At 43.2% G+C, this 27,915-nt stretch overlaps 1 protein-coding gene across 5 annotated transcripts in view; it reads right to left on the bottom strand.

Moving 5' to 3' along the window:
- The window catches only part of TANGO2 (transport and golgi organization 2 homolog), a 192,439-nt gene that overhangs the window by 58,236 nt on the left and 106,288 nt on the right, over nt 1-27,915 (bottom strand). For all 5 annotated transcript variants that reach the window (XM_033954989.1, XM_033954988.1, XM_033954991.1 and 2 more), the window contains 3 exons: nt 12,053-12,141; nt 9,883-9,999; nt 1,291-1,405 (listed from right to left, as the gene is read on the bottom strand). In XM_033954989.1, coding sequence (XP_033810880.1) covers nt 1,291-1,405; nt 9,883-9,999; nt 12,053-12,141 — 321 coding nt within the window. The remainder of the gene's footprint in view (nt 1-1,290; nt 1,406-9,882; nt 10,000-12,052; nt 12,142-27,915) is intronic.

Below are 27,915 nucleotides of genomic sequence, written 5' to 3'. Positions count from 1 at the left end.
GTCTCAGAACGTTCCCAATTTTTCATCTTTGGGCTAAAGATTTGGAACGTTTACTTACAGAACACCATAGGTATTCTGAAAAGCCCATTCATTTATCTATCTCTGCTAATCTGACAAAAAATAGGATAAAATCTTTATATTGGTGGTATCTGCCCTGGCTGAGATAAGCCAATTTAATCCAACTAGACAGCCTATTTGCTGGAGAGGATGTGGGAAAGAGGGGCATTACTTTCACATGTAATGGCAACGTCCCCCTCTTCAAATATTGTGGAATCAAATTGCAGCTTTAATTTCTACCATGTTTTCTCACAACTTTGCTGCGAATCCTGCAGTTTTTCTGCTTCACATGCCATCAGCGTCTCTTCTGGATGATATAGTGCATGTTATGCCGCCTTGTCTTGACTTATCAGAAAAGAGATTGCCCGTTGCTGGCATACTCCAATACTTCCTTCTGTGAAGCAGTTATGGAAGGCTTTGTAGACTGCTTACTATCTGAGTAGGTTGACAGACTAGAGGAAAGGCAGACTCACAGCTTTTGACAGATGCTGGAATCTTTTTCTAATCTGGTATGCAACTGATTGATTTTTGACCGAGACTCTATCTAGTCTTGTTCTTATGCTTACGTCAGAACAAATGTAGGAAGGAGGTGGAAATTTGTTTTTTTAGTTGGGATTCCTTTTCTGTTTTTTCTTATTAGATGGGGGAATGGAGATGTTATGAGAAGCTGTATACATGTTAGGAGATAAGCTTTGGGTATGTATTTGAGAATATGAAAAACTAACTTTTTTTAAAAAACAAATATTCCTAGTGTTTATGTAGCAACACCCAACCATTTCACGACACCCCCCCTTCCCTTTCCCGAATCCAAAAAAATCCCAGTGTTTTGAGGCATCCATCCACCCCACCCAACTCCTCCTCTGAGTCTCCCTCCCCACCCCCACCCTCCAGGTCGTACTTTAAAAGAGGCAGGAGTGATGACAACTCACTCCTGCCTCTGTATGTAAATGTTTGTTAAATCTTTAAACATCAAGGCAGAACAGTAGAGTTTAGGTGATTTCATCATTAAACCCGTCTTTTACAAAGGCGTGCTAGCCAGTTTAGAGTGTGCTAAATGCTAACCCGTCCATCATATTCTATGGACACGTTAGCGTTTAGCGCACGCTAAAATGGCTAGCACGTCTTAGTAAAAGGACCCATAAGGGTTCCTTTAATGCTATTACTGGATTTGTCCTGCGCTACCCTCCGGGTTTCATTTATTTCCTTCTGAATCTCTCAAACTTACTAACTTACTTGAAGTCAGCTGTGATCAAATTAAAAGGATTGTAAAGGTGTCCTTCGGCTGCCACATTTTTCATGTATGAAAAGCAATCCAGGTCTTTGCTTAAGAAGTTTGCTACAAGGGCACCTAGATGAAAAATGAAAAAAATACGCTCTGGAAATGTGAAGCAATAGGGTGAAGTCGGGTAACAGGAAACAACCAAATTAGTATTTCTGTTTTGTTAGCTTTCACTGGAATGTGCTCTTGTATATGTGACCTTGCTATCCCATTAGATTTTAATTCCAGGGAATAAATGAATGCACATATTAAACCTGAACCTCATGGAAACCAATTCAAATGAAAGGCAATATAATAAAGACCACATATTAAAAATTCTTTTAAAACAATAATTAGGAAGTATCATGAGCTGTCTAATACTTTCCTAGTAACTGAAGATGTGTGGATGCTGGTTTGTCTCCATAGCATACAACTTACTGATGGTATCAAGTCAAGAAAGCCCTTGACACCCACAATTTAGCCCCTGACAAATGAGCTCCTGCCAAAAAAGGCCCCACCCATAACTGTTTTACCCATGCTGCTTTAAGCTGAGGTACTTGCTCAAGACCAATCTTAGGCAGTGGTAACAGGGTGCGACAACCCCGGGTCTATACAACATCTTTCTCTTCCTCCCCATCTCAATCCTCTCTCCAGACTGGAGAAGGAAAGAGACAGTGACAAAGACTGGGTTGGGGGTGGGGGATGGTAAAGAGGAGGAGAGATGCTGGACCCACAGATGAAGAGAGGGAGTTATGCCAGACCATGGGAGGGGGCAGGGGAGAAATGCTGGATCCAGGGCATGGGAGGAAGGGAAGAGGGAGGGGAAGGATAGGACACAGACAAGAGATGATGGACATGGAATAAGAACAAAGACAAGGATACATAAAATGCTGGAAAAGGAGTAGATATGGAAATTAAGGCAGATATTGAACTGGGACACAGAGGAGAGTTGCTGGACAGGACAGATAGGGACGTAGAGAGAAGATGGAAGACAGACATGGAGAGAGAAGAAATGACAAGGGCAATTATGCATTCTGACAAGGACTATTTTGTCTCAGGGGCTATTTTGTCAAGGGCTGCTTTGTTACAAGATTTTGTCTAGGCTAGGAATGGTCAGGATATGGAATCTTGAATGAACTTCTCAGTCCCACAGAAACTAAGAAATGGTTCTGTTTTGGAATTTTATTTCATTATGTTGATTGCATCATTTCACTATGTTGTTTCTAGGTTAGTTTGTTTTGGTTTTTACTTTTTATTCTTGTACTCTGCCTAGAACCCTTTTGGGTATAAGCAGATACAGTAAGTGACAAATTAAAATCAGATCAGTTAAAAAAAATAAAATAAAATAAAATTATATATATATATATATTTCTTTTTTAACTGATTTGATTTTAATTTGTCACTTACTGTATCTACTTGTACCCAAAAGGGTATATATACAGTCAAACCTCGGTTTATGAGCGCACCGGTTTGCGAGTGTTTTACAATACGAGCATAACATTCGCAAAACCGGCGCCTCAGAAACCGAGCTTGACTCGATTTACAAGCGCCCCCCCCCCCCCCGCGATCTGGCATCCCCCCCCCCGCTGGTGTCGCCCCCCCTCCCCGGCCGCGATTTGGCATCCCCCATGCACCTACCCACCCAAACACGTCGGCTTACCCCCATATGGCACCGGCACCAACGCACAGGACATGCCAGTGCCCGAAGATCTGCCGTCTTCCTTTTGCTGGGCCTTGAGCATCTGATTTTGAGCAATTTGATTTTGGACATACGAAGTAAAAGTCATACTAAAAGGGTACCAGCATTGAGAAAACAATCGTCCAGCTTTGGTTGACATATCCATGATATCTCGACGCTCCAATAACATTTGATGCAACATTAATGCTCTCCACTGAGAGATAGTTGGAGGCTGCGGCGATAGCCACTGTAACAGAATGCATTTCCGTCCCATCAATACAGTTTTTCGAAGGAAGGCTGTGCAACCCGGTCTAGATGGATGAAAACGAATCTGTAAGGTCAATAGGAAACTGGGGTGCATCCTCCAAGAACAGCTCCAAAGCTGCGCCACCGAAGACACCAATTGTATCCAAAACGAAGATATCAAGGGGCAAGTCCAGAACATGTGTCCAAAAGATGCCATGGGACATGCACACTTGCCGCAACAATGTCCCGCACTGATTCCCATCACATGTGCTCTCTTAAGTGTGTAAAAAGCACGTAACAAGAACTTGTAATTCCTCTCCCTCTCTACCGAGGACATGGTAGAGGCATGTCCCAGACGGATACCTTTACGAATCATATCGACTGAAATAGGTAACTGGAGATCCAATGACCACTTCCGGGCCAAAGTGAGAAAGTCCAAGTCGCCAGCCTGTTCTTGCAAGAACTTATGATAGAATTTGAGCGGAATTGGCTCCTGCGCTGTAAGGGAAAGCGCCTCCTGCAATCTGTCTTGAACATCCTCCCGCAGCACTGCCGGGGTCAAGGTCTGTAAATAATGTTGAAGCTGTCGATACGCAAACCAATCCGTAGGTAACAGACGAAACTTGATCTGCAGTTCAGCGAAAGGGATAGGAAGACTAGTATGTTGCACAGCCTGAGACACATATTGAAGGCCCACACTGGACCATCGCTGGAACACTGCAGAATCCAAGCCAGGTAAAAAGTCCTCGTTACCAACCATAGGAAGGCAAGGTGTTCTGCGGGGAGAAATCTGTAGCATCTTACATAACAGCTTCCAGGCTTTGCGCATAGCAGGCAAGAGCGGGTGTGACTGCAACTGGGGCAGACCTGGCAACTTGAGAGCATGAAGGAGACAGCTAAAATGGTAAGGCTGAAAATGGAAACATTCAATCTCAGGTAATGAAAAGTTATCAGTATTACAAAACCAATCATGGATATGACGTAATTGACATGCAAGGTTAAACCTAGATACACATAAAAGACCTAACCCCCCTTGAGTAAGTGGAAGCATTAACTTCGCCAGAGAAATCCTAGCTCGTTTGCCCTGCCACAAATATGTCGATAGGTGAGACCTATGTAACGATAAATGTTGTGTAGTTAACATAATAGGAAGCATTTGCAGTATATAAAGCCATTGTGGCAATATCATCATATTATAAAGAGCTATGCGGCCAGAAAGAGAGATAGGAAATCTCCGCCAGTTGTGTAACAAATCTGAAGTACGACGGAGCAAAGGTAAAATATTAGCTTTATATAGCCCATTCAAATTTTGGGGAATAATCACTCCTAAATACTTCAAATAAGAAGGAGCCCACTGCAAAGGAAACTCTCCAGGCCAAGTCAGTCGCACCTCAGATAGAGTAGGAAGCGCCAGGGACTTCTGCCTGTTGAGAACCAAGCCTGAATAAATATGGAATTCATCCAAGAGTTCTAATGCTCGCGGCAACGATCTATGAGGATTGCCCAATGCAAGCAACAGATCGTCCGCAAAGGCCAATACTCGTAACTGTGATGAACCCTCAGGTAAGCCCACAATCTCATTGTCTCTCTTAAGTGTGCGTAACAGGGGATCTAAATATAAAAGAAAAAGAAGGGGGGATAGCGGACAACCCTGCCTTGTCCCCCTACCAATGGAAAGGGAGGGAGATCTCACGCCATTGACCAGCACCGAGGCCGTTGGTCTAGAGTAGAGCGCCTGTACTAATGCCAAGTAACTGTTGGGAATCCCTATGTATTGTAAAACCTGAAATAAATAGTGCCAGTAAACCTTATCAAAAGATTTGCTGCATCTAACCCAACAAGCAGACCAGGACATTGTGCCTGTTGAGCACGAGAAAGAGCTAAGAGAACCCGTCGAACATTCAGCACAGATTGACGATTCTGAACAAACCCCACCTGCTCAGGTACAATGATACTAGGCAAAATGGGGGCTAATTGATCAGCCAAAATACGAGCCAATATTTTAATATCAACATTCAATAATGATATCGGTCGATAGGATTCTATGTCAGCTGGTGGTTTAGAGGGTTTCAAGATTAATGTAATCAAGGCGTCATTAGCATAACGGGGGAATACACCCTGTGCTTGAAGGTAGTAGTCTAAAAGAGAGCTACCTATAGATAAGGATAAGATCTTGTAAAACTCTGGCGAATAACCGTCCGGTCCCGGTGCAGTACAAGGTTTCAATTTCTGTATCGTCCGCAGCACCTCCTGTAAACGTAAAGGCCTATCTAACACGGATATCTGAGTAGCCGTCAGTCGAGGGAGCCCCGCATCCTCCAAGTAATCACACACATCTGGACCTGCATAAGGACCCGGGGACGCATAAAAAGCCTCAAAATACTTCTGGAAGCTAGCTGAGATATCGACCAGGGATGTTAAAATCCTCCCCGAGCTCTCCTGTATCATAGAAACGTATCTAGATCCTTTCCAACTTTTAGTTATAGAAGCTAAGAATTTCCCGGCTTTATTGCCATATTTGTGGAAATGAAATTTACGAAAGAACAACAGCTTCTTCGTACGTTCGTGAATAAGAGAGTTTAACGCTACCAACACAGCCTTATACGCCTCTCTATTAGCCTCTGAAGGATCTTGCAACAATTCCCGTTTCAACAACACTAACTGACGTTCAAGCTGTACTATGCGATGTGCTATTCGACGAGTTCTAGTAGAGACATAAGCAATGATATCGCCACGTAATACTGCTTTAGCTGCGTCCCAGAATAAGATAGGTTGGTCTACATGTTGGGCATTGTAAGAGCAATAAGCCTCCCACTTCTCAATCAGGAATTTCTGAAAATGGGCATCTTTATGTAAATAGGAGGGAAATCTCCAACCAGACCCCGGGCCTACCGGACCACCTAGTGCTACATCAATCCAAATCATGTTAGAAACATAGAAACATGTTGTGATCCAATATTTCAAGGGGGCCTATTGTGGCCTCAGAGACCCGAGCAAACAATGTTTCTGAGATTAAAGTGTAATCAAGCCTAGAAAAGGAGCCATGCGCTCTAGACTGGTGGGTATAATCTCGTTCGGTAGGGTGAAGCAATCTCCAGGGGTCCACCAACCCCAAAGCTCGACAAAGATAAGGAATACCCTTAGTCTGCTTCACCGTCGCCACTCCAGATGACCCAGAGCGGTCCATATTGGGGTTTTGTACTTGATTCAGGTCGCCCACCAAAATTAATGGGCAATCTGAGTCTTGTAAACAAATATTAACCAAATTCTGAAAAAAAGAATGTTGATAACCATTAGGGCCATATCCCACTAATAGTCTAAAGGTCCCGCCAGGTCCGACCACTCTCACCAAAAGGTAACGGCCCTGAGGGTCTCGTCATAAGACCTGTACTTTACATAAGAAGCCCTTTCGAATCAATATGGCCACCCCTGCCCGCTTCCCCGGTGAGGATGCATAGTACAGTTCTCCAACCCAACCTCTCTGAAGTTTCTGATGTTCAAGATCAGTAAGCCTAGTCTCCTGGAGGCAAGCTATGTCTGCAGAATGATGTTTCAATTGTGATAATATTTTTGTACGTTTAGCAGGGGACGTAATTCCCGATACATTCCAGGAAAGTATACGTATCTTTCGGTCACCCATAGGAATCCTCATCCCTCATGTTAAAGCAAGTAAGCCACCTAAAATTAAGTGTCCCAGGGCGCCCAGCCTCACCCCAAGACATCACAATCACACTCCAGTCAAATCATCCACTCAGCTGTATATAAATCAACCTAAAGCAAAAAGCAAAATAAAACACAAAATAACAATACCATACCGCTGCTGCCCCCAAATAATCCCCCTCCCCCCTGTACCTCCCCACAAACCCAAAGACCCCCATCTCGTGGGAGAAATGTAGGTCACAAAAGATATCTCCCCCAGGGCCACCCTGACCATCAAAATATAGTGCCCTCAAAAGGGCCAGTGAGACACCCTTCCCTCGAGTGTGTGCAGCAACTAGTGCCCCAAATCATCAACAAACCCCTCTAGGTGTATCTCAAATCAAGCAGTCAATCCGCCCCAGAACCGGGGCTCGCAAATTGCTTTATATAGTCATCTGCTGCCTCCGGGGTCTGAAAAGATTTCCAGACTCCATTGCATTGAATCCTCAGTATGGCCGGATAATTGAATTGAAAGGGTTGTTTCAGTTCAGATAGTCGTACATAAAGAGGGTAATAAGGTCTCCTCCGCTCCTGTAGCGCCACAGAAAAATCTTGACTGATGCGGACCGGGTTTCCATCATATTTTAATCCATCCTTCCTGGCTCGGTACTGTTGCAGTAATTCCACTTTATGTCGGAAATTTAAGAGTTTCAGGATGACCACTCGCGGGCGTGTTTCCAAACCAGGGCGGGGGCCCAAACGATGCGCCCGCTCCAGGCGCAAAGGCCCCATAGAGGGCTGAAGAGGGAATTCATCCTGCAGCCAACGTTCTAACATCTCCAGCAATGATCGATCAGCCAGCGTTTCTGGGATGCCCATCAGGCGCAGATTAGAGCGACGAGATCGATTCTCCAAATCGTCGAGTTTTTCAGCCTGAGCTCCAACCTGCGCCTGCAGCGCGCCAAGATCCGTGCCACGCACCGCAGAGGAGTCCTCCAGGTCAGACACTCGCTTTTCTAACTCTGTTGTGCGAGCTGCAGCTGCGGCTAGCAGCGTCTCGATATTAGTTATTTGTGTAGTAAGCGATTCCATTTTGGGCCCCAATACTTGCGCCAACGCTTCTTTAATATCGCTCAGTGTCGTTTCAGTAAGATGGGAGACCGCCGCTGCGGGGCTCGTCGCCATCTTGGAATCCACAGGCCGCGCTCGCTCGCGATCTTTTCGCGCCAATTTTGCATGCATGGATTCCTGAGACCTTGTTAGATAACGGTCCATATAATAAGGGTATCTCACAGGGCACCACTCATGCGGTGAAGATCAGGAAAGAGTCTCTAAATATGCAAAGTTAGGCAGGGCAGCCCCGGAGTGAACGAGGAGACGTCTTCACTCGTTCACGACATCATGTGACCTTATATATATATATATATATAGGCTAGTTTTCTGCAATCTTTTTCCATTACCCAGAAAGTTTTCTGCAATCTTTTCCCATTACCCAAAAAGAAAGTATCAGTAGCTGATCTTCAATCAAACAAAAACTATGGTTTGTGAGCTAGATAAGAAAAAGATGAGTAGAACAGCACTTTCCAAACTTGTCTTGATAGCACTATACTCAGTTGGATTTTCAAGATATCCACAATGAATATGCACCAGAAAAAAATTTGTATAAAAATTTATTTGATGGATATTTATACCACTCTTCCCAGATAGCATCATATATAACTGCTTTTATGTGGTTGGCATTGTGGAAAATTTCTGACTGCCCTGTTTATGATGCCAGTGTTTAATCATGAAAGTGTGCAACCAGCACATAGTGGCAGGTGTGGCTCTAGTTTCCGTGATAGGCAGATTGGATGGACCTTGCAGGTCTGTATCTGCTATCATTTATTATGTTATAGGGACAGCTTGAAAATGCTAGTATTGAGGTCACCAGTACACATTTGAAAAGTCCTGGGAATCTTTGCAAAGTAGGATTAAAGAACTTTTAACAACATATAAAGCACAACAGATGATGGAACCAGTGCGTTAATCCTGTTCTTCTATTTTGTGTCTATGGGAAGAATGCTTGATACATAGAGCCCAATTTGTCTTATAAAGTTGAAGTTTGGGGTAAATGTGTGCACACTCTAGAGGAGTAGATATTAAGGGCTCCTTTTACTAAGCTGGCTAGCGGAATGCCTCCATAGAGTTGGCATTAGTATTTTTTTGTTAGTGCGCACCAAAAACGCTAGCGCAGCTTAGTAAAAGTATTTTATATTTCTGATCTAACTCATTAAGGTCCCCTTTTATCAAGTCGCACTAGGGTTTTGGTTTTTTTAAAATCGTTGGCCGCTGCGGTAAAAGCTCCGATGTTCATAGGAATTCTATGAGTGCTGGAGCTTTTACCGCAGTGGCCGATGATAAAAAAAATCCTAACACAGCTTGATAAAAGGGGCCCTAAATAAAATAAGCATAATATATTGCATGTTAGGAATATCATCCTAAAATGTCAAGTCTTCCTTCACAAACTTGAAAAGTTGACCTAAAGCTGATACTATATTGTCACAAATTTTGATTTCTATGCAAAAAAAAAAAATCTGTCTGCTTTCAAACATTTACTGAAGCAACATTTGGATGTTCTTGGCATATAGCCGGGCTTGACTGAACGGACTTTTGAGTTATTTGCAACTTTGCCTTTTTGTATTCTTTTGTTATTGTTTTATTTTTGCTTATATCTGTGCTTTTGATTAACGGTACGTATGTTTGCTTGTACCCCACCCTGGATAAGGGCAGGCAATAAATAATAAATCCAAATTCTTTTTTTTTCCCTTTGACAACCAAATTGTAGTTTTTGAAGTACCAGGAAAAAAAATCATTCTATAATTTTGCTCATGCATAAATCCCTGACAGTTCTTTAGCCTGGAAAAATCATCCTAAGATCAAAGTCTCTAGCATCTCCAAACAGAAATATTCCATGTTAAACTCATGCCCATAGGATAAGACTTTAGTAACAGTCTTTGCACTGTACCTCTGCCTTTTAAATGCGTATCCTTCGTTGGTTGCAGGTAGTTTGTCAGGGCTGCCATCTTGCCTCTTTTAGTGATTCCCAGCCATGTGCCTCCTCTACCCACCTCCATATCCAGACCTACAGCAAACAAAATAGGACGTAAACATGAAAATCACGTTAGAATTATCTTGTTTTTAAATTTTCAAATAACCATCCAAATAAAACACTAACACACAAAACAAAACAAAAAAAAATCCAACTTTTGCAACCTTAGATATTAAAGGGTCATATTCCATGCCAAGTGGTCTAATGGTTCCCACCACTATGGGCTCCTTTTACTAAGCTGCGATGGCGTTTTTAGCGCACGCAGGATTTTAGCACGTGCTAAACCTTCGCTACATGGCTAGAACTCACGCCAGCTCAATGCTGGCGTTAAGGTCTAGCACGCGCTAAGCGTGCGCTATGTTTCAGATTTTTTCAAAATTTACACATAGAATAGTCAGGGTACTAAGAGAATTTTCCTAAGATTTTAGATTCCTAACTGCAATAGTCATTGAGTTAGACCCACTTGTCTGGCCAGATGCTGGCAGCATTGTGCACAGTGATGAATAAAGTGTCATTTTTTGCTGCTTGTAAAATTGAGAGTGCTAATTTTTGGTAGTCCAGCATAACTTTTTGTGCTAGTTGCAATGATGCTACTATGAGCATCATGGATATAAAAGCCCACCTGAAAACTTTGTTCCTAGTGTGCCCCAAAATTTGTCGCAGTTTGTTGCAATAAATTTTGACCCGTTTATCAGCTGCTATAGCTCCAGAGCAAGAGTAAATACAGACTTCAGATTTTTATCATAGATTATCCTTGCACTGGACACTACAGTCTCAAATTTGCAGCAATTCTGCATGAATAGCTGCATCAAATAGCTGCATAAAAATCCGAAGTCTGTATCTACTTTTGCTCTGGAGCTATAGCAGCTGATAAAACTGGTCAAAATCTGTCATGACTACCTGCGACAAGTTTTAAGGCACACTGAGCAAAATTTTTAAGTTGTGTGGACTGCCAAAAATTAGTATTTTTCATTAATTATCGTCAGCTTTCTGAGCAGCTAAAAATGACATTTTATTCACTGCTACCAGCACCCAGTATAACAAGGGGGGGGCTCTAGCTCAGTGACTATTTCAACTAAGGATCTAATATTTTGGTGACGGGACAAAAGCGCGCCGGACAAAGCCGTGCCGACATTTCGGCACAGACAATTGCGCGCAAGACTCCAGCGCGCCACTGTAAAAGTTAATTTTAAAGAGCTCTGACGGGGGTGTGTGAGGGGAACCCCCCCACTTTACTTAATACTGTTCACGCTGCCATTGGGGGGCGTGGGGGGTGCAACCCCCCACATTATACAGAAAACTTAACTTTTTCCTTAAAAATCGGGAAAAAGTTAAGTTTCCTCTATAATGGGGGTTCCAACCCTCCAAACCCCACCCCAAAGGCAGCACAAACACTATTAAGTAAACTGGGGGGTTCCCCCCACACAACCTCATTGGAGCTCTTTAAAATTAACTTTTCTGGCGTCACACTACAGTCTTGCGCCCAATTGTCTGGGCTCAAATGTTGGCGTGGCTTTGTCCCGCGCGCGAATGACTGTGAACCAATATTTTGTGAAACTTTTTTAATGCTGTGCTAGTTCTGCATACAAATTTTGAACAAAATTTGAGACATGATGGTGAGGAGCTTTTTTTCTTTTTTTAATTTTAGACCACTTGGTATGGAATGACCCTAAAGCTGAAATTAGTTTATATTTTCAATGCAAAAAATTAACTATAGAAATATTCAAAAAGTATTTTTGACTATGGACCTGATTTATGAACGTCCAACTTTGGATGTCCCGATTTGGCTTAGACGTCCTATTGAAAATGCCCCTCTCTCTCTTTAGAATGGCATAGAACTCACATAATATAACAATATAGATGATGGCAGATAAAGACCTGTACAAACATCTATTTTCAATTAGTCTATGTTCTTTCATTTGTATGACACTGTTTTTGATTACAAATCAATGAAGAATTTTAAAAAAAAATTAGTCTATGCTGTGCATTTTAATTAGTAGAAATTCAAGTACCAAATGCCCAAAGGCACCATGGGATTTTCAGAAGTTCTAGAGAATTTAAAGTTTTTCTTTAAAAGTATACTTACCACTAAGGATCTCATTGCTGGCACCCCAGAAATCCGCTGGCTTGGATGGCCTGTGATAGTATTCATCCCGATTTGCTGCTAAGATGAGCCTGCAAGGCAAGGAAGCGTGAAAACGGTTAAACACAATATTATATCTGCTTTCATGTGCTCAGCATAAGCACAATTTTACTGTCAGGAACTGCTAGTACAGGAAACTCTACCATGATTAATATATTAATTTTAGGTAGCCTTTCAGTCAGAAGTGCTTTCCTATCCTCATGACAACCAAAGATATCCTTTAGGCAAGAAGGCAAGAATTTCAGCCATTGAAAATACATTAAAGTGTGCATTACATCCGAAAGGAACAATCTGTAGAAAAAGCACAAGAGCTAATATTATTATAAACTTAGACCAGTGATTCCAAATCAGTCCTGCGGGAATCCCAGCCCATCAGGTTTTCAGGATATCCACAATGAATACGCATGAGAGTAAAGTTAGGAGATAAGGCTACTCCATCCAAGTGAGCTAACTTCTAACAAAATTATGAACTTTTTTTTTTTTTTATAATTCTTTATTCATTTTCACAAATTACATTAAGTGTTAATATTTTCATTCACAGTAACAATAAATACATCACTTATAAACAATCATTGGTATATTACATATATTCTTATCCCTATCCCTCCCCATCCCTCGCTCATCCCCCCCAACCATATACTCCATTATTGTATGATATATGTAATAATAAAATGCCTCCCTCCCTACCTAATAAACTAATAAACATAAGGGAAATAATTTTACTTAATCCTGACAATATTTTGTTAATGGTTTCCACACATCCTGAAATTTCTTAAAATATCCCTTTTGTAAAGCAATAAATCTTTCCATTTTATAGATATGGCATAAAGAATTCCACCAAAAGTTATAATTTAATCTCCTCCAGTCTTTCCAATTATATGTGATTTGTTGAATGGCAACCCCTGTCATTATAAGGAAACGAGACCTCTACAGGTCGAACACAATAAATATTTTGAGAGGGACAAATCTTTAAAAAATCATTTATAACAGTCAGCTGGTTTTTCATTTCTATGGGATGTTGCTGCTGTGGAGTACATACAATAAACAAATTTTTCTTTGAATTCTATAGGTTCAATGGCAAATGATATGAACAAGCCTTACCAGCAAATCACAGTAATCAAATCTTTTGAAAAAGTGCCCAGTTTGGGCTTTTTGCGTTCAATTCTGGTCTCCTTATCTCAAGAAAGATATAGCGGCACTAGAAAAGGTTTAAAGAAGAGCAACCAAGATGATAAAGGGGATGGAACTCCTCTCATATGAGGAAAGACTAAAAAGGTTAGGGCTCTTCAGTTTGGAAAAGAGACGACTAAGGGGAGATATGATTGAAGTCTACAAAATCCTGAGTGGAGTAGAACAGGTACAAGTGGGTTGATTTTTCACTCCATCAAAAATTACAAAGACTAGGGGATACTTGATGAAACTGCAAGGAAATACTTTTAAAACTAATAGGAGGAAATATTTTTTCACTCAGAGAATAGTTAAGCTCTGGAACGTGTTGCTAGGAGTTGTGGTAAAAGTGGATAATGTAGCTGGTTTTAAGAAAGGTTTGAGCAAATTCCTGGAGGAAAAGTCCATAGTCTGTTATTAAGACATGGGGGAAGCCTCTGCTTGCCCTGGATTGGTAGTATGGAATGTTGCTACCATGAGTTGCATTGGCTTCCAATGGAGGCGCGTGTTTGGTTTAAAACTGGGCTGTCTTTGTTATAAAGTTGCGTATGGTATTGCTCCAATCTATATGTCTGATAGATTCCTCATAGCATTCCATAAACATAAGACAGAATCACATGCATTGTCTAATTTTCCATCTGCTCAAGGATGTAAGAGCAAGAAATCCTTAGAACATACACTAGCATTTCAGGCTGCTTTTTATGACAGGGAATTCAGGCCACTGTTGTGTAGTTCTTGTTCTTACAAGCATTTTAGAACTCAGCTGAAAACTCATCTATTCTCAAAATACTTGGTGAACTAATCCAAATCATCTTTAGGTTATGCTATTTTTAATCTTTTGTTCACTACATTCAACTTACGATTAAGCGGTTTATAAGCAGTGTTCCCTCTAAGCGGGCGGGTGTTGTGAGCAAACTTTTTTCACTGTGAGCTAAAAATATCGGGCGCCAGCAAGTTATGAGCCAAATAAATATGTTGCTTTCTACCACAGAACTTCCTTACGTTTGTATGGAATCTATCCCCTTTCAACTTTAGAGAGTGCCCTCTCGTTCTCCCTGCCTTAGCTACTAAGTCTATTCCCTTCAGTACCTTGAATGTTTCTATCATGTCCCCTCTCAATCTCCTCTGCTCAAGGGAGAAGAGGCCCAGTTTCTCTAATCTTTCGCTGTACGGCAACTCCTCCAGCCCCTTAACCATTTTAGTTGCTATTCTCTGGATCCTTTCGAGTAGTACCGTGTCCTTCTTAAAGTACCAGTGCTGGACGCAGTACTCCAGGTGAGGGCGTACCATGGCCCGGTACAGCAGCATGATAACCTTCTCTGTCTCTTCAGTCCAGCATCTGCCCCTTCCATTCACTGTCTGTCTTTCCCTGCCATCTCTCCTCCTGCCCCCCCCCCCCACCCCCCAATTTGGTCTAGCATCCATCATCTTCCTTCTGTTCCCCTCATGGTCTGGCATCTCTATCCTTCCCTCCCCCCTGTGGTTTTTAGCATATCTCTCTTCTCATTTCCTCCACTCAGATCTGATCATTCTCTGCTCTCTCTTCCCTTTTCTTCTCTGGTCTTCCTTCTCTATTTTCTTCCTCCATCTAAATTAAATTCTTTCTTACTATTTAGTCCCGTTTCCCTCTTTTCACTGTGTCTACACACAGCTTGTCACCCCTTTCCCTCACCCCTCCATTATCTTACTATTTTCTTCCCCCTTTATTTATCTCCTCCTTCCATCCAGTATGTGTTCTTTCCCCACTTCCATTCAGCATCTGCTCTCCCTTCTCAACTGACATCCATCTGCCTTCTGCTCTCTCTCCCTTCTTCTCACTTCCATCATCTGTCCCCTTCTCTCTCTCTCTCATCTCCTCCATTCCATCATCTGCCCCTTCTCTCTCTCTCTCTCTCTCTCCCCCCCCCCCAACTTCCATCATCTGCCCCCCTTCCCCTCACCTTTGTGGGTCACTTTCTTTCCCCTGAGGGTGGCTCATGTCACAGGGGAAGCTTTGGCCGAGCAGAACCGCTTGATTGACAGTGGAACTTACTTGATTGATGTCGATGCTGGGGCCCGTTGCCGTTTGAAGGAAAAAAAAAAAGGTGGAAAAAAGGAACCTGTAAAGGCGAGAGGAAGGGAAACCTCCAGGACAGCTGCTTTTTGCCCTCCTTCAGCGGCCCAAGAGTTCAGACCAGCAGCGGCAGCTCTGTATGCTTTTAACTTCGGCACAGAGCTGCCCCTAATCAATAGTTTAGCGCGGTTTCATGAGGCAGCCTCGGGGCCTTTGATAGCCGGCCCGCTTCGATGATGCGATGTGGGCCGGCCTAGCAAAGGCCCCGAGGCTGCCTTATGAAACCGCGCTAAACTATTGATTAGGGGCAGCTCTGTGCCGAAGTTAAAAGCATACACAGCTGCCGCTGCTGGTCTGGAGGTGCGGAGACAAGGCAGGAGGCAAACGCGGTGGAAGGCAGGAGTCCCGGCGAAGGCAGGAGTCCCGGCACAGCGACTGCAACAGGAAGTTGCAAGTCAGCTGACGCCGGCCTTTCGTTGCGGCGGGGACCGAATCCTTCGCGGACCGGCAAGATTTTGTTTGCGGACCGGCGGTTGAAGAACTGTGCTCTACACTGTGTGCGCTGTGACGAGAAACTTGTGCGCTGCGAGGTAATATTTTGTGCGTCAGCGCACCCCAGCGCAGCTTAGCGGGAACACTGTTAAGTATGTTGTTATGTTATTGGCCACCGTGAGAATGACTTCAGGGCTTGATGAATCATTGGGCTGACCCAGTAAGGCTATTCTTATGTTTCTAATGCATGCTTACAGCAAGTTAAATACCACTATTGAGGGGGAACACTTAGGTGTTCAGTGGTAGTTTGGATATCTGCATGTGCTTCCCACATGCTAAAAGATACTGTACCTTTTACTTTATAGCGCTGGGGGCCTGTTTGGTTGCGGAGAGTAGGTGTGTTCTATGGAGCCCTTACTACCTAGAAAATAGGTGTTGGTAAGTGCTCCCATGCTAATGGCCATGACATAATGGGGGAATTAACATGTGACCATTAATTGAGAAAATGGGAAATGCAGCCACTTTACAGTCACTTATATGTGGCCTCAGTGCATGGAAAAGCACTGTGCTAGTGCTGGCTACTTTTAGCACAGCTTAGTAAAAGGGCGCCTAAAATTCATTTGTAACGGTGGTTATGTATAATCAGAAATCCATTCTTACTTGTGAGTGTTAAAAGTCTTGGCAGAAACCAATATGTTTGCACAGGATGCTGTCAATTTATAGCTTCTGAAGCTATAAGCGTGAAACACCTGCAACTGCCAGGCTCAGAAGGAATTTATTTTATCTGTCAAGCAGATAGCTTGAACCAGACACTTGTTTGAACACAAAATATAGGCTGGCCTTTGGCTTTCTCAGCATTCGATGCTAATGACTAGCAAAGACTGAATTCATGTTGAAAGGGCATCAGAAGAGGATGACTGATCAAACTGCTGGAACGGCATTATGCTTTGCTTAGGGGTGAATCTTAGCAGCTCATCTTTTGCCAAGTATGAAAATGCAGATCTTGGTGCCAACTTTCCTACATTGTATGGATGTCCAATGTTCTTCTGCGCTAGGCACAGACACCATTGCCTGTCACTTGGCGTGAAAAATACTATTTAATATTTCAGTCAGGTAGGGGATTAAACTCTTTCCTGTAAAGCATTTCTCTTTACTTCTTCACAAGTGATTCTCATTTGGAAATGATAATCGACAGCCACTTCATCAAAAGTATTACATAACATGTCAGTCAGATAGTACAAATCATGTGTATAAGTCATTTGACATTTTATTTCTTACTAGTCTTTAAGCCCGTTACATTAACGGGTGCCAGAACATATATGTGTGTGTCTGTCTTTTTTTCTCTCTCTCTCCTTAGCCGCTTTCTTTCTTTCTGCCTTTCTTTTTCCTTGGCTGTCCATCACCACCCCTTGCCTGCTCCCCCTGTCCATTTTCCCTTCCTTTTACCTCCACTGTGTCCACCACCACCCCTTCACTGCTCTCCTTATGCAGCAGCAGCCCTTCTCCCTTTGTTTTACCTCCCCTCTGTCCAGCAGCACCTCTTTCCTTCTCCCCCTGTCCAGCAGTAGGCATCCCTTCCTTTTTTATCCTCCCTCCTCCTTCTTATCCCTATGATACTCTTACCTTGCTCTGCCCCTGATCAGAGGTTCCCGACAGCTGCCCAGTTGCACTCATTGGAAAAGTTCCCACTGCCGCATCCCGCACCCCTCCTGACGCGGCTCCCGCTGTCCTTTCTGTCTGTCTCTGTCCCTGGCCCCCTTTGCCTGTCTGTCTTTCTGTGTATCTCCCTGACCCTGTGTCTTTCTTCTTTCCTTTCTGTCTCCCTTCCTCCCTCTGTCTGTCTGTCCAAAGCAGCATTCCATCCCCCTCCATTTCCCTCCCCCCACACCAGTTCCCTGTGCACCTGCCCCTGTGTCTTTCTTATTTTCTTTGTGTTTCCCTTCCTCTCTCTGTCTGTCTGTCCAAAGCAGCATTCCATTCCCCTCCATTTCCCTCCCCCCCCCACCAGTTTCCTGTGCAGCAGCATTAGCGTTTCCTCTACCCCCCTTTCCCTTCCCGCGGTCCGGACTACAAAGGTGGTGATTCCAGCAGCGCTTGCATCAGTCTCCACATGCTGCTTCGGGCCCTTCTACTGCCCTGATTTACTCTGGCACGTCCCTGATGACATCATCAGAGACGCGGCAGAGCAAATCAGGGCAGTAGAAGGGCCCGAAGCAGCGTGTGAAGACTGATGTACACGCTGCTGGAATCGCCATTCGGGCCCGCGGGAAGAGAAGGGGGTGGGCGGTAAAGGAGAAACAGAGATCGGCGGCGGCGGCGGCAGGAGGAACAGAGAACGTCGTCTGGCTGCGGTCCGGCTTGTGGAGGCGATAGGCTGGTGACGTATTAGCGCGCATGCGCACTCCTTCGGCCACAGACCTACAGCGCACAGAACACGAAAATAGGAGTGCGCATGCGCGGCTAGCTCTTTATTATATTAGATTGTTCTTCCAGGGGCTAGGGCAGGGTGGGGACGGAGACTAAGATTGCGGGGACAGGGACAAACTTTGTCCCAATGCCATTCTCTAATCCCAATGTCTTTCTCTATACTGATATGTAAAAACTTAACACATCTTAGAAAATTGACAATTGAATTCAATGATTAAAAAAAAAAGGACAAGCACTGGCAAGTTAGATGTAAAGCATTGATAAAGAAAACTAAGAAAGAATATGACGAAAAACTTGCAAAGGGGGCAAAAACACATCACAATTTTTTAGGTACATCAGAAGCGGAAAATCCGTGAGAGAATCCGTGGGACTGTTGGATGATTAAGGAGCAAAAGGGGCGCTCAGGGAGGATAAGGCCATAGCGGAGAGACTGAATGAATTCTTTGCTTCGGTCTTTACAGAAGAAGATGTAAGAGATCTACCTGAACTGGAAATGGTTTTCAAGGGTGATGATGCGGAGGAACTGAAAGAAATCTCAGTGAATCTGGAAGATGTACTAAGCCAAATCGAAAAGTTAAAAAGTAACAAATCACCTGGATCAGATGGTATGCTAAAAACTCAAACATGAAATTTCTGACCTGCTGTTAGTGATCTGTAACCTGTCGCTAAAATCTTCTGTAGTACCTGAAGATTGGAGGGTGGCCAATGTTACACCAATTTTTTAAAAGAGTTCCAGGGGAGATCTGGGAAACTACAGACCAGCGAGCCCAACTTCAGTGCCGGGCAAAATGGTGGAAACAATTATAAAAAAATAAAATTGTGGCACACGTAGTCACACATGATTTAATGAGACAGAGTCAGCATGGGTTCAGCTGAAGGACATCTTGCCTCACCAATTTGCAACTTTATTTATTAGGATTTATTTACTACCTATTTGAAGGAATTCACTCAAAGACATGTATAGCATGAATGAGTCAAAAAGATAATAGATAATTACAGCAATAAAAATAGCCAAACAATAATACAATTATGTCAACACAATATGCAACAAAACATTTTTTTAAAATTATTTATTTAATTTTATAGATATACATTCATACAATATGTATATATGAAAAAGAGAGATTAAACACATTAATTAAAAAGAAAAAGGAAAAAGAAGAAAACTAAACAACTTCCAATGCAATATAAATCATCTCTCCAAAAAGTCCACATTATTGGAAAAGCAATTCACATTAGTAGGGCCTTATATTATACAGAAATTTATAATACGAAAATGCAGTGTTACTTCTTCAAATAAATGAAAACTAGACCTTATTCCACTGTGGGAGCACTGGACAGCATTACCCCTTTAGACTCAAGAAAAAATCGTAATTGGGGGGGGATCAAAAAAAATATATGAATGTTGATCCAACAAGATCAAACATTTGCAGGGATATCTGAGTTGAAACTTAGCCCCCAAAGTTAATACAAATTGTCTCATTTCCAGGAACTCTTTCCTTCGGGATTGAGTTAATTTAGATACATCCGGAAACATGGAAATCTTTGAGTCCATAAAGGTCACCTCTTTAAGCCTAAAAAACAGCCTAAGAAGTGCCTCTTTATCTTGCTGAAAAACAAATGTCACCAGAAGTGTAGAATATGAGATGACTTCATCCTCTGAGGTTTCCAAAATTTTTGTAACATCCATAGGGCTTAAATTAGCTGAAGCCTCAGTTTTAGAAGCCTTCTTTGAAACTGGAAGGTAATAAACTTTGTGTAATGGAGGAAAACCATTCTCAGGATATTTAAATATCTCTTTCAGAAATTTGTAGAATAAATCTTTAGGCGTCATTGCTAAAGTTTTAGGAAAGTTAAGTAATCTTAAATTCAACATTTTAGTATAATTTTCCAAATTTTCTACTTTCCTTACTAATAGCAATTTGTCCTTCATTAAAATAGTCTGTGTTGATTGAATGCCTTGGACCCGTTGATCCAGGCAATCCATCTTTTCCCCCTGAGTTTTTATTTCCTCCTGCATAGAGTTAATCTTTATGTTATGTGCATTTACCAAAGGAAGAGTTCCTGCACATAATTTGTATAGTGAGTCTAAAGCAGTCCAGATAGATTCCAGAGTGAATTCAGTTGGCCTTACCAGTGGGGGGACCGATGGAATTTGTCCCCCAACCTCTGATGCCAACTCTGCCTTCTCCAACGCTGAAGTCTCTGCCTGAGCAACCAGGGATACCGGTAAGCCCTCCAGCTCTCTCAGGGTGGATCCTTCCTGACCCTGCAGAGCCGCCGTAGTTCCCTGGTTTCGCGGCTGTTGGGGAGGCTCGGGTCCTGCAGGGCTAAGTGAGATATCACTCCTGATAGCCGAGACCTCCCTCTGCCTCGGCTGAGCCGGTTCGCCCCAGGGGGAAGAAGAGAAGAAGCTCAAAATCGTCTCCTGTCTTCTCGGGGTAAGTTCAGCCTGCCGGGCTGTGGCAGCCGCTCTTCCCCTTCTTTTTGGCATATCGAGCCAACTCGAGGAAAATAGTAAACACAGGAGAACCGATAATGAGCGTCCTCACTGCACCGCGGCCATCTTGCTTCTCCCAACAAAACATTTTAATAAAGAGCATAATAGGAGTTAGAAAAAAAGGGGACTAAATTATAGAAAGTTAGAAGCAAAATAAAAAAGGGGCATGAATATTCTCTCAGCTAGGATAGGAAAGGATATGCAAATCCTATTACAGTACGTGCAGCTAGTGTCTTGGTGTCTGTGTCTGAACAGCCAAGTTTTCACCTGCTTCCTGAAGTAGAGATAGTCTTCTGTTAAGCGAAGCCTTTCAAGAAATGCATTCCATAGTGTGAGGATTATTCTGGAGAAGGCTCACTGGCAAGTATCACATTGCCTAATGTCCTTTTGAGAGAGTGTGGTTAGGGATATTCCTCCAGAGGACCTTACAACCTTGGAGGTGTGTAGAGGGAGATCCTGGTTTTCTGAGTACTCTGGGCTATTTCCTTTAAGATCAGACATAGAGTAATAAATTTAGCTCTGTACTGTACTGGTAGTGAAGTTTTTGCACAAATGGTATGATGTGGTCACATTGCTTACAACCTTCTATTAGTCTTGCTGCAGTACTGTAAATCAATTGGAACTGCTACAAACTCTTTCTAGTGAGATCAGTGTAAAGGGCATTACAGTAATCACAACTGTGACAAGACTTGCCTTCTCAATGTATGGCGTTGTCTCAAAGGATAGAGACAGCTCTTGAAGGCACCCCATCCAGGACCTGCCTGGGGTTTTGATGACCCATTAATGTACCCACCAACATTAGAAAATCCCTTTCCACTGCTGCCTGGATTGGCGCCTCCTCTAAAATGGTGCCTGCCCCCTAATGGGAATCTCGTGGTACTACCACTAGGGTGACATCCTTCCATACATAACCCCTAGCAGTAAGACTGTAAGACTACAACTAGGGGGCAGCACCAATCCAGGCAGCAATGGAAAGGTTCTACTGCCACCAGTGAGTACATATCAGGAGGTCAGGTAACTTGTTTGGGAAGAAGGGGTTTCAGGGCTCGTACTTTTGGCAACAGTCAGTTGAGACTGGATCAAACATTGCAATGCTGTGGTATTTGGCAGCTGCAGTGCTGGCTTACTAGTAATGAAGGTGTACTTCTGCTTCCTCTTGAAGTGGTGGTAAGTTAGGCTACACCAGTGGTTCCCAACCCTGTCCTGGAAAACCCCAGGCCAGTCGGGTTTTCAGAATAGCCCTAATAGCATAGTAACATAGTAGATGACGGCAGATAAAGACTTGCATGGTCCATCCAGTCTGCCCAACCTGATTCAATTTAAATTTATTTTTTATTTTTTCTTCTTTGCTATTTCTGGGCAAGAATCCAAAGCTCTACCCGGTACTGTGCTTGGGTTCCTACTGCCGAAATCTCCGTTAAAACCTACTCCAGCCCATCTACACCCTCCCAGCCATTGAAGCTCTCCCCAGCCTATCATCCACCAAATGGCCATATACAGACACAGACCGTGCAAGTCTGCCCAGTACTGGCCTTAGTTCAATTTTTAATATAATTTTCCTTAGACAGATATATGTACACATAGGGGGGGGGTAGGGTTGTTATGGATAATTTTACTAAATAATGTGTTTATAATATATATATGATATGTTTTGTTGCACTAATTGTGGAAAGGAGAGTGGGAAGGGTTATCATTTTTATGTTTTTAGGATTATATGAGAAAGAATTTCAAGTGTTATATTGTAGTTATTAATAACATATTCTTGTACACTTGCTGTAAGATTTTAAAATAGAATAAATAACTTAAAAAAAAAATATATTATTTTCTGATTCTAGATCCTCTGTGTTCATCCATCCCATGCTTCTTTGAACTCAGTCACAATTTTACTCTCCACCACCTCTCTCGGGAGCGCATTCCAGGCATGTACCACCCTCTCCATAAAGTAGAATTTCCTAACATTGCCTTTGAATCTATACCACCTCTCAACCTCAAATTATGTCCTCTGGTTTTACCATTTTCCTCTCTCTGGAAAAGATTATGTTCTACGTTAATACCCTTCAAGTATTTGAATGTCTGAATCATATCTCCCCTGTCTCTCCTTTCCTCTAGGGTATACATATTCAGGGCTTCCAGTCTCTCCTCATACGTCTTCTGGCGCAAGCCTCCTATCATTTTCGTCGCCCTCCTCTGGACCTCTTCAAGTCTTCTTATGTCCTTTGCCAGATACGGTCTCTAAAACTGAACACAATACTCCAAGTGGGGCCTTACCAATGACCTGTACAAGAGCATCAACCTTCTTCCTTCTACTGGCTACACCTCTCTTTATACAGCCCAGCATCCTTCTGGCAGCAGCCACTGCCTTGTCACACTGTTTATTCGCCTTTAGATCTTCGGACACTATCACCCCAAGGTCCCTCTCCCCATCCGTGCATATCAGTTTCTCTCCTCCCAGCATATACGGTTCCTTCCGATTATTAGTTGCCAGGCATTAGACCATTCCTCTAACTTTTGCAGATCCTTTTTCATATTTTCCACTCCCTCTTTGGTGTCTACTCTGTTAAATCTTGGTATCATCTGCAAAAAGGCACACTTTTCCTTCTAACCCTTCAGCAATGTCACTCACAAACATATTGAACAGGATCGGCCCCAGCACCGAACCCTGAGGGACTCCACTACTCACCTTTCCTTCCTCCAAGCGACTTCCATTAACCACCACCCTCTGGCGTCTGTCCGACAGCCAGTTTCTGACCCAGTTCACCACTTTGGGTCCTAACTTCAGCCCTTCAAGTTTGTTCAACAGCCTCCTATGAGGAATTGTATCAAAGGCTTTGCTGAAATCTAAGTAAATTGCATCTAGCATATGTCCTCGATCCAGCTCAGGTTCATTTGGCACGATTTACCTTTTGTAAAGCCATTGTTGTCTCGGATCCTGTAACCCATTAGATTCAAGGAAGTACACTATCCTTTCTTTCAGCAACACTTCCATTATTTTTCCAACAACTGAAGTGAGGCTCACTGGCCTGTAGTTTCCTGCTTCATCCCTGTGACCACTTTTATGAATAGGGACCACATCCGCTCTCCTCCAATCCCCAGGAATCACTCCCATTTCCAGAGATTTGTTGAACAAGTCTTTAATAGGAATATGCATGAGAGAGATCTGAATTTAAAGGAGGTGCCAGGCATGCAAATCTGCTCCATGCATATTCATTAGGGTTATCCTAAAACCCAACTGGCCTGGGGGTCCTCCAGGACAGGGTTGGGAACCACTGGGCTACACTATTAACAGTCATGACAACTAACACTTGCCTCTGTCAAACTCAGATCCTGACCACTCCTATGTTAATAATAATAATAATTTTATTTTTGTATACCGCCATACCCAGGGAGTTCTAGGCGGTTCACAGCAGTTAGATGAAATACAAACAATGCAGTTGAAATTGAAGAACATAACAAAGCAATCATAGAGTCAAACAAGTTATATGTCTACAATTTAAGTGAAGGAAGAAAAATACATACAAGGCAATAGGAGGGAGCAACAATCTTAAAAGAATGGGAAGGGATAGTGATGGAGAACGTTAAGGATTTGGTCTGTTGAAAAGTTGAGTTTTAATCTGTTTTCTAAAATTGAGATAAGAAGAGGCATCAAGCCATGAGTTTAGTTTGGCCGCTTGAAAAGAAAAGGTTCTTTCGAAGAATCTTTTAAGATGACACGAGTTCAGTGAGGGAAAAGCGAATAGATTTTTTCTGCGGGAGTTCTTATTGTTGTAATTCAGGTTGAAGTGTGGGTAAAGATAATCCGGTGACAGACCAAATATTGTTTTGTAGCAGATGCATGAGAACTTAAATAGAACTCTGGATTCAACGGCAGCCAGTGCAAGTTGTGGTAGAAAGGGGTTATGTGTTCCCATTTCTTCAAGCCAAAGATGAGACGGACGGCAGTGTTTTGGACCAACCTCAACTTCCTGGTGATTTTCTTGAAGGCGCCTAAGTATATGATGTTACAGTAATAACAGATTGTACCAACAGGCGAAAGAAGGATCTGTGCTGCTGTCAACCATGTAATAATCCCCAGATTAGCTGCATTACACAGCTTAGTAAAAGGAACCCTTTATGGAAGTATATCCACACACCATTTTCCTCATAGAACACAGGGTTTATATGTGGAAAAGCTTTACCTAGTAAGAGAACTTTTCAAAAAAATATTTATTTGGGTGAGCAGGCTGCTTTGAAAAACAGCCTACTCTATTTATTTATTTATTTTATATCCTGTCCTCACCAACGAACACAGAATGGGTTACAAGGTTGATATACATAGTAACATAGTAGATGACGGCAGATAAAGACCCAAATGGTCCATCTAGTCTGCATAATGCACAGACAAGCGGGTTATACATTTGTGTGTGTACAATACAGTTTGATCATCTTAGGTTAACATACAGAGAATCTACTACTTATCATTTCTATAGCGCTGAAAGGCGTACACAGTGCTGTACATTTAACATTCAACAGACGGTCCCTGCTCAGAAGAGCTTACAATCTAATTCAGACAGATAGACACATCTCAGGTTTGGGGAGTTTCTGGCAGAAGGAATGATACAATGGGTATAGGCATCTGACAGTGAGTGGGAGTTAAGAGTTGAAAGCAGCTTCAAAAAAATGGGCTTTTAGCTTGGATTTGAATACTGCTAGAGACGGAGCATGATGTATTCACTCTGGCAGCCTGTTCCAGGTATACAGTGTGTTAAGAAAGAAGGGATGGAGTTTGGAGCTGGCGGAGGAGGAGAAGGATACAGATAAGAAGGACATATTGGAGCTTGTGAAACTGTCCCGACCTACTGCTTTGCTAGGAATGCAGCAGCTCTTTGGAGTTCCTAAAAAGCTGCCACCCTAGGCAATCACCTAGGGCTCCTTTTACAAAGGTGCGCTAGTGTTTTTAGCGCACGCACAGAATTAGCGTGTGCTATAATGCGCTAGCCGAAAAATTAACGCCTGCTTAAAAGGAGGCGGTAGCAGCAAGCGCGCGCTAAGCGCATGCTAAAACCACTAGCGTGCCTTTGTAAAAGGAGCCCCTAGTCTGTTTAATGTTTAAGGCAGCCCTGCTCTGGCTTCTTCTAATAAGCACCTTTTTTAATTGAAATCTTTTAAAACTTGTTTGTAGATCCATGAAGGTTTCTCAGTTAACGAACAACTGCTCACTATTATACAGATAATTGCAAAACAAACATTCATCCAGTGTGAGCCAGAGTTCCAGTTAATTCGATTAACATTAAAAGTCATTGACCTTAAGTTCAGAGATTACAATTTTAACCTCAATTAAACACTTTTTCTAATAAAATGACCACTTAACTACTAGGATAGGATCAGAGAAAGGGTTTTAAATCTACATCACCACCAGTTTTTTTATCAGCTTTAGTACGGGAAATAAAGATCTAGACTAGAGAATGACACGGTGGCGGTTACCCGCAGCTAGCCGCGTTTAGCTGCAGGTAACCTGCTGAAATGGGGAAAGAAAAATAGCAGTCGCTGCGGGGACGGGGACAGGGCCATTCACCGCCCCGTGGAGCAGTGAATGGTCTTGTCTCCACAGTGAGGCATCAAGGATCACGCGGTCACCACAGCCCCTGCCTGCCCGATCGATCTTAGCCAGCTCCCTCCCTTCACCTCACCTTAGTTTGCAGGCTTTCTTCTTCGGCGGCCCACAAGCGCGGCTGCTCAGTGTTCAATCTTCTGCTCTGACGCAACCGGAAATGGGAAGTTGCAGCAGAGCAGAAGATTGAACATTGAGCGGCCGTGCGTGCGCGGCTCTTTGAAAGCGCGCAGGTCGCCGAAAAAGAAAGCCTGCAAACTAAGGTGAGGTGAAGGGAGGGAGCTTGCTAAATGCTACGATCGATCAGGCAGGTGGGTGGGGGCTGCGGGGACCGCGCGAGTTCCCGGATCACACTGGAAGGAGGGAGTGAAAGGGAAAAGGATTCTGGGCCAAGTGGATGAAGAGGGAAAGAAAAACCCACAGCAGGAAAGAAAGGGGAGGACAGGCAGGTGAGCCAGATGCTGGAAGCAGGGGGGTGGGGAAAGAAAGAGGGAAAGAAGCTAGATGGGGTTGAAAAGAAGAGACACACTGGTATGGAAGAGGAAGATAGGGGAAATCTGGACACAGGAAGGTAACAGAAAGAGGGGAAATTATGTGCATGGGGCATAGGAACTAAGACATATAGGGGACATGCCATGGGGATGGTATATGGACACAGGGGGGGGGCAATGGCAGATACATAGGGGAGATATTAGAAATGAGGAAAATAGGAGCACAGAAGCGAGATGGTTTGTGGGGATGGGACAGGGACTGAGCTCGCAGGCTCCAGTGGCTTGCACAAATTACATTGTAACGTGCCACAAAAATAAGAGGGAGGAAGGTAGATAGATAGGCCACGCGAGAGGAGCTGAAGGGTGGTAGAAAAGAACAGATGGTAAAGGAGGGGGGAAGGGTGGTGGTGGTGGAAAGGAATAGAACAGACATTGAAGGAGGGTGGAGAGGAACAGACTCTGAAGGGAAATGTGGAAGACAGAGTGGGGAGAAGATACTAGAAGGGAAGAAGACAGATGCCAGACTGTGGGCGAGCGGAGGGAAGAAGATGGGTGCTAAATCAATTGGGGGGAAGGGAGAGGCACAGTAACAGCAAATGGAAGACACAGAGAGAAGACACACAGTGGATGGAAGGAATTGAATGAGAAGATGTGGAAAGCAGAAACCAGTCAACAAAGGTAGAAAAAAAAATTATATTTATTTATTTATTTTTTGCTTTAGGATAAAGTAGTATATTAGTTGTGTTGATAAAAATGTATAAACAAAGCCCTGCCAGTTGAACATCTCTTTCTCTAGTTCAGCAGCAGGAACTTTGATTTATAAGAAAGGAATAAGCTAAATATTACAGTACTAAGGCTTATATGGATGCTGCGGGGATGGTGACGGGGCAGTGAATGGGATGGCAGTGGCGGTGACGGGGCGGTGAAAGGAATGGCGGTGACGGGGCAGTGCAGAGGATGGTGGGCCGGGGATGGGGACAGGTTTTTTCCCCGTGTCATTCTCTAATCTAGACCTTGGAGGCTGCAATGGAAGAGACTGATTTGAAATAGTGGCAGTGACGGAGATATGGCTCAGAGAAGCATGACTTG

This window comes from Geotrypetes seraphini, chromosome 8 (genome assembly GCF_902459505.1).
Source record: "Geotrypetes seraphini chromosome 8, aGeoSer1.1, whole genome shotgun sequence".
Taxonomy (NCBI): Eukaryota; Metazoa; Chordata; class Amphibia; order Gymnophiona; family Dermophiidae; genus Geotrypetes; species Geotrypetes seraphini.
Note: the sequence above shows the minus strand (reverse complement) of the source record. Positions and strands in the feature narration are given on the sequence as shown.